At 46.0% G+C, this 18,294-nt stretch overlaps 2 protein-coding genes and 1 long non-coding RNA gene across 5 annotated transcripts in view; 2 read left to right on the plus strand and 1 right to left on the minus strand.

The window, feature by feature from the left end:
• LOC110505847 (ensconsin) overlaps positions 1–18,294 on the plus strand; it is a 448,490-nt gene that overhangs the window by 325,341 nt on the left and 104,855 nt on the right. The window lies entirely within an intron of this gene.
• On the minus strand, positions 3,940–9,446 carry LOC118944239. Its single transcript, XR_005039533.1, has 3 exons — positions 8,194–9,446; positions 4,253–4,330; positions 3,940–4,130 (listed from the first exon to the last, which is right to left on the minus strand). It is a non-coding gene; the product is annotated as an uncharacterized LOC118944239 (long non-coding RNA).
• Positions 10,723–18,095, plus strand: ddo (D-aspartate oxidase). Of its 3 annotated transcripts, none has more exons than XM_036962634.1 (7): positions 10,723–10,831; positions 13,894–14,077; positions 16,403–16,511; positions 16,732–16,908; positions 17,094–17,253; positions 17,348–17,442; positions 17,648–18,095. In XM_036962634.1, the coding sequence occupies exons 2-7, from the start codon at positions 13,903–13,905 to the stop codon at positions 17,952–17,954; spliced, it is 1,023 nt and encodes a 340-aa protein (XP_036818529.1). In that variant the 5' UTR covers positions 10,723–10,831; positions 13,894–13,902; the 3' UTR covers positions 17,955–18,095. The 3 variants fall into 3 exon arrangements, with proteins under 3 accessions (XP_036818529.1, XP_036818527.1, XP_036818528.1); XM_036962632.1 differs by lacking the exon at positions 10,723–10,831 and adding an exon at positions 10,998–11,020 and having other exon boundaries at positions 13,890–14,077; XM_036962633.1 differs by lacking the exon at positions 10,723–10,831 and adding an exon at positions 10,998–11,020 and having other exon boundaries at positions 13,893–14,077.

Raw genomic sequence — 18,294 nt, forward strand, 5'->3', positions numbered from 1 at the left:
AATAGGCAGGTTGAGGAGAGCCAGAAGTTCATAAAATCCAAATTAAACTTTGTCACATGCGCTGAATACATTAACCAGGTCAGAGTCCGAAAGGTACAGGGGGGCAGGCAGGCTCGAGGTCAAGGCAGGCTGAATGGGCAGGCGGGCTCAGTGTCAGGGCAGGCAGAACAGGTTGGAACCGGGAGGGCTAGAAAACAGACTAGGAAAACCAGGAGCACAGAAAAACATGCTGGTAGGCTTGACAAGACAAACTGGGAACAGACAGAGAACACATGTATAAATACTCGGGGGAAAATGGGCGACACCTGGAGGGGGTTGGAGACAAGCACAAAGACCTGTGAGACAGATCAGGGTGGAGTGGAGACAAGCACAAAGACAGGTGAAACAGATCAGGGTGGAGTGGAGACAAGCACAAAGACAGGTGAAACAGATCAGGGTGGAGTGGAGACAAGCATAAAGACAGGTGAAACAGATCAGGGTGTGACAGATCTTTTTCCTTTATTGACGCTTTGGCTGTTTGATAATTTGTCGGAGGGCGATTTCTTCTTAGTGACCCGCTCCTTGAACATGGCAGCTCTAACCTTTAGCTCAGTGCGGTTGTTGCCTGTAATCCATGGCCTCTGGTTAGGATATGTATGTACGATCACTGTGTGGATTATTTTGTTGATGCACTTATTAATGAAACTGGTGACTGATGTGGTAAACACCTCAATACTATCGGATGAGACCCCGGAACATATACAAGTCTGTGCTAGCAAAACAGTCCTGTAGCTTAGCAACTGCTTCATTTGACCACTTCCATATTGAGCTGGTACTTCCTGTTTACGTTTTTTGCTTATAAGCAGAAATCAGGAGGATAGAGTTATGGTCAGATTTGCCAAATGGAGAACGATGGAGATCTTTGTATGTTCTCTGTGTGTGACGTAAAGGTAATCTAGAGTTTTTTTCCGCCTTTAGTTGCGCAGGTGACATGCTAGCAGAAATGAGGTATGACTGATTTCAGTTTCCCTGCATTAAAATCCCCGGCCACTAGGAGCGCAGCCGCCGGATGAGCATTTTCTTGTTTGCTTTTGGCCCCATACAGCTTGTTGAGTGCGGTCTTAGTGCCAGCATCGGTTTGTGGTGGTAAATAGACAACTATGAAAAATATAGATTCAAACTCTCTTAGTAAATAATATGGTATACAGCTTTTCATGAGGTATACAGTTCATCATGAGGTCTAGGATCAGCTCCCCTCCCTCAATCCTAACCTTCTCGGAGCAGGTTAGGAAAATTTACTCTGCAGGTTAGGAGATTTAACGTAGCAGGTTGGGAGAATTAGGATAAGGTTAGTAAAAGGTCAGGGTGTGACAATTTGACAAAACTCCCATCGAGCCATGACCACACTGCATTGCTTTTTTTAAACAATATATCAAGGTTTCAGGACCTTACCGTCCCTTCTCTCGGGTCGTAACTAGTTACCACAGTCAAAGTCATAATAAGCGCCTAATCGACCAATCAGATGAGGGACTGTGATGACGTGTATGGCGGCTTGCGGGAAAAGACCAGTCAGATGAGGGAGTGTGATGACTCGTATGCCGACCGGCTAGCAAGGGCAGACGAGATACATGTATTTCTTTTATCTAGCGATCCATCAATGATTTGGTTATTTATTATCTATAATAAAACCAAACATCCTAAATGCGAAGTGGCAATAAGATGTCTTATTCAAACTCAGCTTACAAGATTTTTGTGATATTAGTCATCATGAAGACTCATAGTTACTTGTCTTAAAGTTAGGCATATGCTACCTAATTTCAAAATAGGCCATCACTGTCAATCGTGAACAGTGGACGACCCATCATTCAGGGAAGCAGCATACAATACATTTTTGGACTGAACTTTTTGTGCTGTGCTCACTTGAAAGGTGGTCCTGCTTGTGGGCAAATACAAATACAATACATTTTTGGACTGAACTTTTTGTTCTGTGCTCACTTGAAAGGTGGTCCTGCTTGTGGGCAAATTTTGAGAAGTTGGGAACTCCGACCTGAAGATCACTGACGTCATGATTCAAACTTGTTTTTGTTAGTTCCCAGTTGTCTTGAAAGCACCATAAATCCAGAGAAGGCCAGACTTATGACAAAAATTGCCCACAAGAAGGACCACCGCGCCATCTTCCTATCAAGTGAGCATAGAACAAAAAATGGAGTCTAAAAATAGTATTCTATGCCGCTGCATAAATTATGTAATATTCCAGGGAGATATGTATACTGTAGCTAAGAAAGTAATACTAAGTGTATGTTGTGTAGTGAGCTGTTAGTAGACCACGTGCCTCACCCTAATAATTTGGTCCCTTCATAACTTTCATAACCTACTGTTCTGACTAAGCTGTTAGTAGCCCATGTGGTGGTTCTGTTACTAGCCCATGTGCCTCACCCTAATAATTTGTCCCTTTTCATAACTTAGCCTACTGTTCTGACTTGGTGGTGCACATGTAGCCTATAGCCTGTTTTAAAGAAATGTAATCATTGAATATTGTAAGAGCTTTCACTGTGTGCCTCCTTTATTCATCCTATGGTTCTGACTTGGTTTACAAGGAGAATATTGTAAGAATGGCCCATGTTCTGAATTATGTTGCTGTACATTTCAAAAGTCTGTCCTAGCTCGCTTATTAATGTCATTAAGCCAATGTAGGCTAAATATCCCAAGCAGGGCTAAAGCAACTTCCAGAGAGTGTCCGGCTCTTGGGTTTTGCGGTGGTCACTTATTTGGGTGTCCTCGGCAGAACGTTGTTGCCATAACCAAGTGCTCACATATTGTCCTGGGTTTCACTGCGCAAGAGTAGAGGGGGGTCCGTGGAGTTTTATGAACGTGAAGGCAGACGCATGGTAAATTAGGATTTTTTCAATGCTCTGATTGGCCAAAGTGGTCAAGCCTCCGAAGCCCTCCGCAGTGCACACATGTAGCCGATATATACACTGCCTTGAATTTTGTTTTGCCCTCTTTCCGATTTTCTCTATTTTTGACACTGAACGTTATATTAGATAAAGGGAACCCGAGTTTACAAATTAACGGAAAAAAGTATACATATTTTATTTAATTAACAAAGTTACGCAACACCCAATTCGCCTGTGTTAAAAAGTTGTTATTGATGTGCATCAGTTCTAGCGTATTAGTCTCCATAATGAATCTAAATCGCTTACCTACATCTGGTAAAAAGGTGTGCCTCTCGCTTACGTGACTCTGTCAATAGCCGTAGTACTCTCTCAAGAAACACAAATATGGGGGGTGATAAGTGTCAGAATTAAGCTAATGATACCTCTCACCAAGTTACCTAACTTCTTCCTAGCAATAAAATACCGCCATGAGTTAACATGGACAATCAATGGAGACACGTTTTTTTCCCTAAGGCATCAAACTGCCCGACGTGTCACGTGTCAGTTTGCTTGTAAGTTTATTGATCTATTGGTTTATTTATCTTACCATAATCGCCTTAAACTTATACATGTTACCATGTTCATTTATGTCTGTTTAGTTTATTATTAAAGACCTCACCATGAACGCCTTAAACGTCTGTACATGATTCTGTAAAAAAATCAGAGTAATCTAATCAATTTGGTCGATTCAGCTAAAATAGGCACATCAGCTCAATACAAAAATTATTAGGCTAGTTGATATCGCAGCCAGCCACTACTGTGTAGATATGCCTATTTCTCACATCAATACAGACAAGTGCTTCTTTGTTGGAGGCAACCTAGGTCTCTAGTGGCGCATTCGAGAACTCTGCAATCTCTTACTTCCAACTCCAGTGCGTTCAAGACAACTGGGAAGTAAGGAAAAAACGAGCTCAGACTGAAATTTCTTTTTTTTTAACGGTCATTCAACTCGGAATTACAATTCAGAAACTCTGGCATCTTTCTGACCTGAAAAATCACTGATTTCATTACTTGACCTCGCCGCCCCCCCCCCCCCCCCCCCTAATTTCCACTTCATTCATATGCAAAAACATTTGATTCATACACTGGCTTGTCTTAGCAGATATGGACAACATGACAATAACAGTAGCTGATGTAATGAAAAGTTGGAGAGTGGTTGGTAATGCAGGACATCAGGTGGATCCATGTCTGGGTGTTCGGCAGAATCCCTAAATCCTGGAGAACAAGAGCAGAGTAAAGGGAACAGGGTAGGAGACAGATGTAAACAAGCAAACACACACAGGTTGATCAGGTATGTAAAAATAGTTATTTAAATGTTTGATTAGACATATACTAACGTTAATGGGAGATAAAAAATTAGACGGGTCTCCTTTCTTTTCTATGTCAGTGGGGTTGATGGAGGTACGGGCTGGTACCTGGAAAAGATAGAGGAGTAGTGAGAGAAACTCAGGGTGGTGTTACCACTGGAGTCATACACCTTAACAGTATGTTAACAAAATGTAATTATTTTCAAATAAACCAAAGTTGCCTTAACACAGTAGGCCTAAATATTTCCTGACGATATCACAACTTAAATATAGCCTACTGTTACGCATGCCTCTATGAAGAGGGAACGCAACACCCTGCTACAACTCAACTCTCCGTGAAAGAGGTATGGGACTGTAGGTGTGAGTAAGGATGACAAAAGGCAGAGAGTGGTACCGTTTACAAGGAATTTATTCCGTCACACGGTAATATGGGGAAAAGGGGCTGGACGTAACCAAAGCAAAGAAAGTAAATCTCAAAGCCCCCTCTCCTACCTTACCTGCCTACCCACTACTTATCTTAGCACCACCTGGTGCCCTAACCAAAATACAGGGGGTGGTCCGCCCAGGTCTTACCTAGTGTGCCTAGACATTGAATATACTACAGGTATATGTATGCCCGCGGGCCTCTTGCCGAAGCACTCCCTAGGTGCATTCCCACCTTATGGCAAGGTGCTCCATCATACTGGAAAAGGCATTGTTTGTCACCAAACTGTTCCTGGATGGTTGGGAGAAGTTACTCTCGGAGGATGTGTTGGTACCATTCTCTATTCATGGCTGTGTTCTTAGGCAAAATTGTGAGTGAGCCCACTCCCTTGGCTGAGAAGCAACCCCACACATGAATGGTCTCAGGATGCTTTACTGTTGGCATGACACAGGACTGATGGTAGCGCTCACATTGTCTTCTCCGGACAAGCTTTTTTCCAGATGACCCAAACAATCGGAAAGGGGATTCATCAGAGAAAATGACAGTACCCCGGTCCTCAGCAGTCCAATCCCTGTACCTTTTGCAGAATATCAGTCTGTCCCTGATGTTTTTCCTGGAGAGAAGTGGCTTCTTTGCTGCCCTTCTTGACACCAGGCCATCCTCCAAAACTCTTTGCCTCACTGTGCGTGCAGATGCACTCACACCTGCCTGCTGCCATTCCTGAGCAAGCTCTGTACTGGTGGTGCCCCGGTCCCGCAGCTGAATCAACTTTAGGAGACGGTCCTGGCGCATGCTGGACTTTCTTGGGCGCCCTGAAGCCTTCTTCACTCTCCTTGAAGTTCTTGATGATCCGATAAATGGTTGATTTAGGTGCAATCTTACTGGCAGCAATATCCTTGCCTGTGAAGCCCTTTTTGTGCAAAGCAATGATGATGGCACATGTTTCCTTGCAGGTAACCATGATTGACAGAGGAAGAACAATGATTCCAAGCACCACCCTCATTCTGAAGCTTCCAGTCTGTTATTCAAACTCAATCAGCATGACAGAGTGATCTCCAGCCTTGTCCTCGTCAACACTCACACCTGTGTTAACGAGAGAATCACTGACATGATGTCAGCTGGTCCTTTTGTGGCAGGGCTGAAATGCAGTGGAAATGTTTTTTGGGGATTCAGTTCATTTGCATGGCAAAAAGGGACTTTGCAATTAATTGCAATTTATCTGATCACTCTTCATAACAATCTGGAGTATATGCAAATTGCCACCATACAAACTGAGGCAGCAGACTGAAAATGTATATTTGTGTCATTCTCAAAACTTTTGGCCACGACTGTACATTTATTCACTCTGTGATAGGGTTGGATCCTATATGCTAATTTTATTGTCCTGTACATGGTTCAGTGCCTATAATTTAGGCTGTGTGTAGAATGGGGCATAAAGGAAATTACCTCTACTAATAAATTACTACTAGAATATAGCAATAAGGAAAACAGCATACAAATGTGGCTTGTGTATTCATTTGCCTATAATTAATCATAATTCCATTATTTTTACATTAAAAAGAGAGTACTTCAAAATGAGAAGATCCTGCCATGGAAAAGACTGGGTGGACATAAAGTGGAAAGGAGGGGAAATAACTCACACCATGCAGCAGGACACCTTCAGCTGAGGGGTCTTTGTATTGCAGGTTTGATAGTTATATTTTCAATAATGAATGGTTAGCTGTTGTGACAATTATGTAAAAAAAAAAAAATCTTATTTGTTGGTGTAGATGGCCAAGGAAGTTGCATAGAACTTCCAACATCCGCTCCCAAATTGATATGGAACCTTCAAAAACACATGGACCAACTGCGAAAAGAAATGGCTGAGGATATACTAAAAATGTCTGGTATGTAATTACATTTAATTCAAAATAAATGTAAATTCTTTATAAATATGTAGTTGTGTGGGACAGCCATATGTTCAGTTCATGCCTATGATTTCAGAGTTCAACAAAGTCAACAACTGCTTCATTTGTGCCACTGATAGATAAAGAACCTGGATGTAGCCCAAAAACAGACTGGGTTAGTAACTTTATTTAACATGTTTATAATCTTTTGACAACAGTGACAGCATGTAAGAAAATGTATGATATAACACAATGGATGGCTAATTCGTCATACTGCGTTGATATTATTTATAACGCGTTTGGTTTTGATTGAATGTTTTGCATGCCAACTGAGGATCCATGTGCTGTGCCTAGGAGTGAAGACAAAAGAGTTCAACAGAGTAAAGAACACAAACTGGATGTGCAGTCTTTGTTGTTGAAAATGTATGCTATACCCCATCCACACTGAAGAGGCTCTGACAACCAGGGATAAAGAGAAAGTTAGCACTGTGAAATGTTTCATACTTAATTGAAGTGTCTGACATGTTGGAAAAGATTAAAGGTCTACAATTTGTTTAATTTGTCAATATTATATTTTTATTCATTGATTTACTGGCCACCATTACGGTGGTTACATGTTCAGTATATGTATGGACCAGCAAACACACTGCAGCCTACCTCACCCTCTCTCTCTGCTTTAGACAATTAAAAGCATGACTCTCGTACTTTGCCCTTTTCCTTTATGGTTTATATTAACGACGAAATGAGATATTCTCTCTCTCCCTCCTATTGTGTACCACTGTTAAATACTGTGCAAAAATATTTTTAAAAAATGGGGAAATGAGTACTTAGGACTACCAATTATTGTAGATAAATATTAAAGAAAAGGGTAAACACAACAATGGACTGAACCCCCTAGTTGTCAAACTAATAATAATGTACAACAATATAGAAGATACATGACCAGAGGTTATGCAATATGGGTGTAAATCCACTGCATGCTTCTTAGGTGTGTAATTGACATGACCAAGGAGCTATTGCAAATTTGAAACTATGAAAAATGTACGTTACACTGCGTGATTTTATAGGACACAAACAAGAGTGTGCAATATGGAAGGGTAGTCAGCGGACATTAGGTCACATGACCAAGGAGCTATTGAAATTCGAAATTTTGAAAAATTCATGGAAAACCAAGTGAGATGAAAATGGACAAACTAAAGGGTGTGCAATGTATAGGGCCACCGAGTGGACATTCTGAACCTTGTTTGAAGTCTCTAGGTCACATGACCAAGGAGCTATTGAAATTTGAATGTAAAGTAAGTGTGTACTTTGTTCACGCTCCCTAACTAATTCAACTAAGGAATACAAAACGCTGCTCACATTTCCACGTTTATTAGCTTTGGAAAGCAAATTCGTGTCTAAATCGTGAAAATAATACCTGTGCAATGTTGTGCGCAATTTTTCCAACATCATGACACTTATTTGGAGTCTGTGGCTCAAGTGGTTTGAAAGCGCGAATATCCGTCGAATATCGAACTTGAAACGGTCTTTACCTCGGTGTTAGACCGACGGTGATATTTCATTCACTTAGCGATCTATACAGTATGTGAAGATAGATAGCCTGCCTAAGTTAGTCTGCCCTGTAGCTAGTTAGCTAATAATACATCGTTCTTTTTACTTACTTGGATAAATTCTTCCAGCCATGTGGACAATTGGAAACAGGGCTGCAAAGGTTCTCAACCAGAGCGTTTTAGAGGATATTACTATTGAACTTATGTATCAATTTAATAACCAGACCTTCATACAAACTTGCTATGCTGAATTCTTGACGCACGATCGAATTTGCTGCCAGCACGCCCACAGGCATATAATGGGCGGCCTAAATGGCAATTTACCGTAATCTAGTGTACATTCAACGCCATCACACGCGTTTACGACTTTGTGGCTGTGGTAAGGACCCTTCTCTCGCCTTCGTTCAGACTATCGCGAGACGGAAATTGTTCGGTTGCTTTACACCCCTTGGACAATGGGACAAATATTTCACCGGATGTATGAATGTGAAGCATCCGGTTGGCGTTTCCACTAACTATCAAATACGGTGATGCGGGAGAGGGAAAATAAGGAGCGAGGTGGCTTTTGTCCAACATTCTGCTATTTTTGTCATTGATGGAACATTTGATCTTCATACAGTTCTGTTTCCAAAACTATTACCTGTAACAAACAGACTGGACTGCGTTTTGTAGACTTGACCCTTTTTCCAAAGTAAAAAAAAGAAATAAAAAAAACGTGTTGTTTGGAAGGAGCGCAAGGGCTAGGTGTTCCCTAACGAAATGATCGAATAAATGTTAAAACAAGCCAATAGGACCTCACTAGCCCGTGCTTGGCTCTGCCTATATCCTTGGTTATTCTGTCGACTATGATTAATTTGCTCCCATTGGAAACGACAGGTTCTGGTCTGTCTTGGGTCAGTTTAAAAAAACTTTGGTTAAATCCTCCGCATGTGCGCGTTTACTCCTTTAAAAAGTCCTTCCCTTGAAAAACGAGAAGCGGCAAACTGTTTGTCCATCTTGAGACGCCGTAACTAGTAAATATTCTCTCAAAATAGTCAGAATTAATCAAAGAAAACAAACAAAAAAAATCTGTCATTCATTGACGTTTTTGTCCAAGTTATCTTTAGTCGTACAATTTTACATCTAAGACGTTTGGTGCAGTATTTCTCAATCGAAAAAAACATGGAATGAAAACGATTCGCCTCTCGTTGAATGACAAACACAAACGCCGAAAAATTGTGGTGTGCACGAACAGCAGAAAGAAAACCTTGCCGAATGGTGCGTTCAAAACAACTGGGAACTCAATCTCCGACTTCCTTGTGTTAAATAGAACTGGGAACTCGGAAAAAAACTAGCTCCGACTTGGATTTTTTTTTTTTCCTAGTTCCCAGTTGGACTTCGGGCTAGAAGGTCGAGGGTTCGAGACCTGCTCCCTGCCTGTTTCATTACATTAGTGTCAGAAGTGATCGGACCATGTGTAACGGATGTGAAACGCTAGTTTAGTTAGCGGTGGTGCGCGCTAAATAGTGTTTCAATCGGTGACGTCACTTGCTCTGAGACCTTGAAGTAGTAGTTCCCCTTGCTCTGCAAGGGCCGCGGCTTTTGTGGAGCGATTGGTAACGATGCTTCGTGGGTGACTGTTGTTGATGTGTGCAGAGGGTCCTTGGTTCGCGAGGGGACGGTCTAAAGTCATACTGTTACACTTGCATCCACGACAATGCGTGTGCTTGATAGGTGTGCGCGTTCCTGTAAAACGTAGTCCCAAATTAGCGCGAGGACGCGCTCTTTGAAAAGAGGGAGAAGTGCAACGACCCTGGGTTTATAAACGCGGATATCAACTGCCGTACGAGCATGCGTGTTTTCAATACAATACACACAAACTGTCCCCAAATGTCATGTTTCTAGTAGTTACTACTGTCAAAGTCAAAATGAGCAAAATTGTAATAATTCACGAATGTAATTGAAGGTTGAAGGTTCGGCATAAGGTTAATAATTGAAGGTTCGGCATAAGGTTAGCAGTGTGGTTAAGGTTAGGTTTAAAATCAGATTCTAAAATGATAAAACGGTAGAAATGGGCGGTGTTTGTGATTTTGTGGCTGTAGAACTAGTGACGACCAGCATGCGGAGCTGGGTAGACCAACAAGTGTACGCACACTAATAGCAGTGTTCTTGGATATTGGACCGTTGGCTTTTATACTTGTCGAGTTCTCAGCGCAGCTCAAGCAATTTCTCCAACTGTCAACACCTTCAAATGAACATTGGACGTGTACCCGAGACGCGTTGGTTGGGAATTGTGGGGAGGTGCGTGTTCGGGCAGTAGTAGGCAGTAGGCTCCCTGGGGCGGCAGGGTAGCCTAGTGGTTAGAGCGTTGGACTAGTAACCGGAAGGTTGCAAATTCATATCCCCGAGCTGACAAAGTACAAATCTGTCGTTCTGCCCCTGAACAGGCAGTTAACCCACTGTTCCTAGGCCGACATTGAAAATAATAATTTGTTCTTAACTGAACTAAATAAAGGAAACATAAAAATAAAGTAGTGCCCTGCGGATTGTGGTCTCAGAGCCGTTCCTCGGAAATGTTCGACCTGCTAACTGGTTGTGCATAACTACAACCAGTTAGCAAGTCAGAATTGTCAGTCTCCTAGTTCCGACTGGTATTTCAACGCAGCATGTGGCAATGGGACGCCGGGCTATCGCGTCTGTGGACTATGTATGAGTGTGCTTAAAATCTCAGGCATGCGCAGCAGTGAGCCACTGATCGTAATACGCTCTGGTTGGTACAATTTTCCTATTTCCCACCGTTGTTGTCTAGCAAACAACTGTTTTTGTCACGTAATTGTTTGAAATTTAGTTCAGGTTCTTGTTTAATTGTAGGCGAATCTTTATTATAGGCGACATGACGTCTGCTCTCTAAGGTCAACTTGAAGAATGTTGGACAACCTTTTACAAGAGACATGCAGTCGCTTAGCAGCCTTTTTCTATGTCATAACTGTGTTTGTAGTTCTCGTACAGTACACTATGAACACTATGGTTATTAACAGATTAACATATGAATAAAAAATACTTCACCGCTTCATAGCGCATCAGTAGTTGGCTGGATGCAAACTCATAAAGGCACACGGGATTTATTTGAATCCTTTCAGGACTTTAACCCCCGCAGAGTAGGGTGAAGTTGCCTCTAGACTCTGATCTTGGGTCAGTTTTGCATGTCCCCCACTGATGTTTAAGGTTGGGGGAGGGGAACTGATCCTCTATCTGCGCATCCCACAGATACAAACTAGCCCGATAGAGAATTCTATTACATAATGATTTGGCTGTTCATTATGCAGAGTAGTAAGTTAGTTTGATACTTTGTGACCTTGCACAGCCTGCAGGTAGGCCAACACATTCGTTGGAGAAGTTCTGTTAGGTAATCATAATAGATTATGGGCAAATAGCAGTGTTTTATGTAAATGCCCTTAAGAAAAAATATTGCAGTCAGAATGCGGTATAACTGCAGTATCCTGCAATTACTGCATCCCAAATACCACAGGCGACTGGTTACTGAAGCTTCAAAGGGGTGATTATAATATTTTTCAACTTGCTCTATTTCACTTCAAAATCCCAAGCAGTGTTGGATACATTTAATCCAGATAAATCAAAATGTTGATTAAAAAAGGTTGAATGTTTAACACTTGAGTCAAGTGGAGTGGTGAGTGTATGTACAAATAACCCATTGTCATTTAATTTACATTAACCAACCAACGTATCCTTAAACTTTAGCCCCATGTTATATATATATAAATATATATAAATGTAACCTTTTAACTAGGCAAGTCAATAAAGAACTCATTCTTATTTACAATGATGGCCTACCAAGAGGCAAAAGGTCTGATGCAGCGACGTGGCTGGGATCAAAAAGAAACATGTAGGACTGGAACACTGCAATGCTGTTTCAGTTGTTCTTCCACCCCTTTCTCCCCTACACCCTCCCCTTTCTCCCCCCACACCCTCCCCTTTCTCACCTCACACCCTCCCCTTTCTCCCCCCACACCCTCCCCTTTCTCACCTCACACCCTCCCCTTTCTCCCCCCACACCCTCCCCTTTCTCACCTCACACCCTCCCCTTTCTCACCTCACACCCTCCCCTTTCTCCCCCCACACCCTCCCCTTTCTCACCTCACACCCTCCCCTTTCTCCCCCCACACACTCCCCTTTCTCCCCACACACTCCCCTTTCTCCCCCCACACACTCCCCTTTCTCCCCCCACACACTCCCCTTTCTCCCCCCACACACACCCCTTTCTCCCCACACACCCTCCCCTTTCTCCCCACACACCCTCCCCTTTCTCCCCACACACCCTCCCCTTTCTCCCCTACACCCTCCCCTTTCTCCCCTACACCCTCCCCTTTCTCCCCCCACACCCTCCCCTTTCTCCCCTACACCCTCCCCTTTCTCCCCCCACACATCCTCCCCTTTCTCCCCCCACACCCTCCCCTTTCTCCCCCCACACCCTCCCCTTTCTCCCCCCACACACTCCCCTTTCTCCCCCCACACACTCCCCTTTCTCCCCCCACACACCCTCCCCTTTCTCCCCCCACACACCCTCCCCTTTCTCCCCCCACACACCCTCCCCTTTCTCCCCCCACACACTCCCCTTTCTCCCCCCACACACTCCCCTTTCTCCCCCCACACACCCTCCCCTTTCTCCCCCCACACCCTCCCCTTTCTCCCCCCACACACTCCCCTTTCTCCCCCCACACACTCCCCTTTCTCCCCCCACACACTCCCCTTTCTCCCCCCACACACTCCCCTTTCTCCCCCCACACACTCCCCTAACCCGGACGACGCTAGACCAATTGTGAGCCACCTCATGGGTCTCCCGGTCGCGCTGCGACACTTGCACTGCTATTTTGATATGGATTTGATCATACTCCCCTTCCTGTATCACCTACAGGTGCTTTAACAAGGTAAACAGTGCCTTCGTAAACTAGTCAGACCCCTTGACTTTCCACATTTTGTTAGGTTACAACCTTGTTCTAAAATGGATTAAATTGAGGCCAAAGAGTTCAATCTTGGTTTCATCAAATCAGATAATCTTGTTACTCATGGTCAGAGTCTTTAGGTGCCTTTCTGGCTAATTCTAAGTGGGCTGTCATGTGCCTTTTCCTGAAGAGTGGCTTCTGTCTGTCCAGTCTACCATAAAGGCTTGATTGGTGGAGTGCTGCCTTCTCCCATCTCCACATAGGAACTCCAGAGCTCTGTCAGAGTGACCATCGGGTTCTTGGTTACCTCCCTGACCAAGGCCCTTCTCCCCCAATTGTTTAGTTTGGCTGGGCGGCCAGGTCTAGAAAGAGTCTTGGTGGTTCCAAACTTCTTCCATTTAAGAATGATGGAAGCCACTGTGTTTTTGGGACCTTCAATGCTGCAGAAATGTTTTGGTACCCTTCCCCAGATCTGTGCCTCAACACAATCCTGTCTCGGAGCTCTACTGACTATTCCTTTGACTTGTTTTTTTCTCTGACATGCACCCGTGGGACCTTTTATATAGACAGGTGTGTGCCTTTCCAAATCATGTCCAATCAAGTTCTAGAAACATCTCAAGGAGGATCAATGGAAACAGGATGCACCTGAGCTCAATTTCAAATCTCATAGCAAAGGGTCTGAATACTTATGAGGTATTGTGAGTAGATTGCTGAGGAAATTATTTTGTTTAATCCATTTTAGAATAAGGCTGTAACATAACAAAATGTAGAAAAAGTCAAGGGGTCTGAATACTTTCCAAAGGCACTGTATACACAGTATAACGCAGTACAAGTATTACAACTTTCCCTTATGACGTTTTTCTCCCAGCAGAATCATCCTATGATGAAGAGTATGACAATCGTGGTGGTGGGTGGAGGTGTGGTTGGCTTCTCCACAGCTGTGTGCATCGCTGAGGCCCTCCCCTACTGCTCTGTGACCCTCATAGCTGACAGGTTTACCCCAGACACCACCAGCGACGTGGCTGCTGGGATCCTGATTTGCTCACCATTCCCAGGTGAGGCATGGGCATCTCTTTATCCAGTGAATTAAGTTCATTAACAGTCATTATTTTTTTCCCTCCCCCCCCCCCCCCTCCTCTGTCCCTCTCCCCCCTTTCTCTCTCCCTTCCCACCTTTCCCCCTGCCTTCCTCTCCCTCCTTTCTCTCTCCCTTCCCACCTTTCCCCCTGCCTTCCTCTCCCTCCATTCCTCCCTCCCATTCCGCCTCCCTTTCTGCCTCCCATTCCCTCCCTCCATTCCTCTCTCTCCCTTTCCTCCCTCCATTCCTCTCTCTCCCTTTCCTCCTCTCCCTTCCTCCATTAATTCTTCTCCATCCATTCCTCACTCCCTCCAATTCCTCTCCATCCATTCCCCTCTCCCTCCATCCATTCCCCTCTCCCTCCATCCATTCCTCGCCCGCTCTTCCTCCATTCCTCGCTCGCTCTTCCTCCATTCCTCTCCCTCCATCCCTCTCCCTCCATCCATTCCTCTCCCTCCATCCATTCCTCGCCCTCCATCCATTCCTCGCCCTCCATCCATTCCTCGCCCGCTCTTCCTCCATTCCTCCCCCTCCATCCATTCCTCCCCCTCCATTCCTCGCTCCTCTCGCTCCCTCCATCTCTCACACCCTCCCTCCCTCCCCCCCTCCATTCCTCTCGCACCCACCCTCCCACTCCCCCCCTCTTCGTCCCTCCCTCCTCTCACTCCCTCCCTCCATTCCTCTCACTCCCTCCATTCCTCTCACTCCCTCCATCTCTCTCGCTCGCTCCCCCCCTCCATCTCTCTCGCTCGCTCCCCCCCTCCATCTCTCTCGCTCCCCCCCTCCATTCCTCTCGCTCCCCCCCTCCATTCCTCTCGCTCCCCCCCTCCATTCCTCTCGCTCCCTCCCTCCTCTCACTCCCTCCATCTCTCTCGCTCGCTCCCTCCCTTCCTCTCTCGCTCGCTCCCTCCCTTCCTCTCTCCCTCCCTCTCTCTCTCTCTCCATACATCCCTCGCTCCTCTCGCTCCCTCCATCTCACACCCTCCCTCCTTCCCGCTCCCCCCCATCTCTCACACCCTCCCTCCCTCCCGCTCCCCCCTTCCATTCCTCTCGCTCCCCCCCTCCATTCCTCTCGCTCCCCCCCTCCATTCCTCTCGCTCGCTCCCTCCCTCCATTCCTCTCGCTCCCCCCCTCCATTCCTCTCGCTCGCTCCCTCCCTCCATTCCTCTCGCTCCCTCCCTCCCTCCCTCCATTCCTCTCGCTCCCTCCCTCCATCTCTCACACCCTCCCTCCCTCCCTCCCGCTCCCCCCTTCCATTCCTCTCGCTCCCCCCCGCCATTCCTCTCGCTCCCTCCCACCCCTCTCGCTCCCTCCCTCACTCCCTCCCTCCATTCCTCTCGCTCCCTCCCTCCCTCCCTCACTCTCCCTCCCTCCCTCCCTCCCTCCCTCCCTCCATTCCTCTCGCTCCCTCCCTCCATTCCTCTCGCTCCCTCCCTCTCGCTCCCTCCCTCCATTCCTCTCGCTTCCTCCCTCCCTTCCTCCCTCTCCCCATATTCCTCCCCCTCTCCCTCCATTCCTCCCCCTCCCTTCCTCCCCCTCTCCCTCCTCCCTTCCTCCCCCCCTCCATTCCTCCCCCTCTCCCTCCATTCCTCCCCCTCCATTCCTCCCTCTCTCTCTCCATTCCTCCCCCTCCATTCCTCCCTCTCTCTCCCCCTCCATTCCTCCCTCTCTCTCCCTCCATTCCTCCCTCTCCCTCCCTCCATTCCTCCCTCTCCCTCCCTCCATTCCTCCCTCTCTCTCCCTCCCTCCATTCCTCCCTCCATTCCTCCCTCTCTCCCCCTCCATTCCCCTCTCTCTCCTCCTCCATTCCCCTCTCTCTCCCCCTCCATTCCTCCCTCTCTCTCCCCCTCCCTCCCTCCCTCTCCCCATTCCTCCCCCTCTCCCTCCATTCCTCCCCCTCTCCCTCCATTCCTCCCCCTCCCTTCCTCCCCCTCTCCCTTCCTCCCCCCCTCCATTCCTCCCCCTCTCTCTCCATTCCTCCCCCTCCATTCCTCCCTCTCTCTCTCCATTCCTCCCCCTCCATTCCTCCCTCTCTCTCCCCCTCCATTCCTCCCTCTCTCTCCCTCCATTCCTCCCTCTCTCTCCCTCCATTCCTCCCTCTCTCTCCCTCCATTCCTCCCCCTCTCTCCCTCCATTCCTCCCCCTCTCTCCCTCCATTCCTCCCCCTCTCTCCCTCCATTCCTCCCTCTCTCTCCCTCCATTCCTCCCTCTCTCCCCCTCCATTCCCCTCTCCCACTCCCTCCATTCCTCCCTCTCTCCCCCTCCATTCCCCTCTCCCGCTCTACATCCCACTTTCCCCCCAGATATCCCTCTGGAACAGCAGCAGAGGTGGTTCAAGGAGACGATTGATCACCTGCTGGCTATTGCCCAATCAGAACAGGCATCAGAGGCTGGGGTGTTGCTCAGCTCAGGGTAAGGATCCTCAACCATAAAGGAATGGATGCTGTATAGTGCACTATTTTTGACCGGAGCCAGAAGAGAAGTGCACTATAGGGAATAGGGTGCCATATGAAACACAAGTTACAGCCAGTTCAATAGTTCTCTGACATTTATTCATAAGTTCTACTGGTTGAAAATGCTCACCACTGTGAAGGGGTTTGGTTATAACTGGTATTGATAATATATTTTTTAGATGGCAAATATACAAGGAGCTCCCTGTGGATAAGGTGCCATTCTGGTCTGCATTTGTGCTGGGTTTCCGAATCATGACAGACCGTGAACTGAAACGGTTTCCTGATCACAAGTTTGGCCAGGCGTTCACCACAGTGAAATGTGAATGTTCCAACTACCTGCCATGGATGGAGAAGAGGTAAATTCTTGGTCTTAGCTTGTTTTTACTTCTATACTAGTCATATGTTAATCTATTAACGGTTTTACTGTATCAAAAACATTAACAGCTACTCTATGTACTTCCTGAATTAAAATATAGATGGCTTTTGCTTTTTTTCTCCGTTTCAAATCTTTTATGAGTGACTTTAAAAAGTGTTGTTTTAGGTTTAGAAAAGCAGGAGGCCAGGTTGTGAAGCAGAAAGTAAACGACCTCGAGGAACTAAGCAGCCAGGGATACGACGTCATCGTCAACTGCTCCGGTCTGGGCGCCAAGTCTCTAGTAGGGGACTCTCAGGTCTTCCCTGTCAGGGGGCAGGTCCTCAAAGTGTGTATACACACACACACACACACCTAAGAGAGCTTGTAAATAAGCATTTCATTGTGCTGTATATGACCATAAACGTCCATATGATTTGAAGGTCCAGGCCCCTTGGCTCCAACACTTCATCCGGGATGGGGAAGGGCAGTCATATATCTACCCAGGGATGCACAGCGTGACAGTGGGCGGCACCAGGCAAGTTTATTACAAAACAGAATTGCGTCATGAAATAAGATGCTCTTTACCTGAGGAATACTCTGGAATAAACACATTACATAATGATAATGTAGAAAGTGGGATGCACGAATTACCACAAAACATCACATGTTCACTACAAGTTCAGTCTGTATGCTCTGTAGAAGAGAGACTTATCTTTTTGTGCGGCTGATTGGCTCTGTAGGCAGGTGGACGACTGGCGCCTGGAGGTTGACCCAAAGGACAGCCAGGACATCCTGGAGCGCTGTAGCAGCCTGGAGCCGTCCCTGAGCAGGGCCAGGGTCCTGGGGGAGTCTGTGGGGCTGAGACCCAGTAGGAAGAACGTCCGGGTGGAGAGAGAGATTGTCCTCCTGGGGAACCGACAAGTACCGGTGGTGCATAACTACGGCCATGGGGGCTGGGGGGTCACTCTGAGCTGGGGCACAGCCCTGGAAGCACTGGGGCTGGTCAGGAAGTGTCTCCATGAGAGGCCCCCCAGGGCCAGGCTGTGAACACTACACAGATACTCTGCCATATAAATAATTTCTGAATAACTTTGATATAATTACTTGATCTGCACTGTTTTTTCACACAATTAGTGATACCTGCTGCCATTGCACATTAATGAAATTAAAGAAAGCAATGCAATTTTGCTCACTTGATATGATGCAAATTATTTTATGAAATCTCCACAGTGAAAAAGTTATTTTAATTGTCATCTGAATGTTATGGAAGATACCAAGATGAATGACATTGACTTTTCCATTTGAGAAAAAGTGGCAAAACCCCCGAGAGAAGGATATTTCAGACAATAAATTGTTAATGGCTGAGGTAGAATAGTTAAAGGTACAG

Source organism: Oncorhynchus mykiss, chromosome 25, assembly GCF_013265735.2.
Source record: "Oncorhynchus mykiss isolate Arlee chromosome 25, USDA_OmykA_1.1, whole genome shotgun sequence".
Lineage (NCBI taxonomy): Eukaryota > Metazoa > Chordata > Actinopteri > Salmoniformes > Salmonidae > Oncorhynchus > Oncorhynchus mykiss.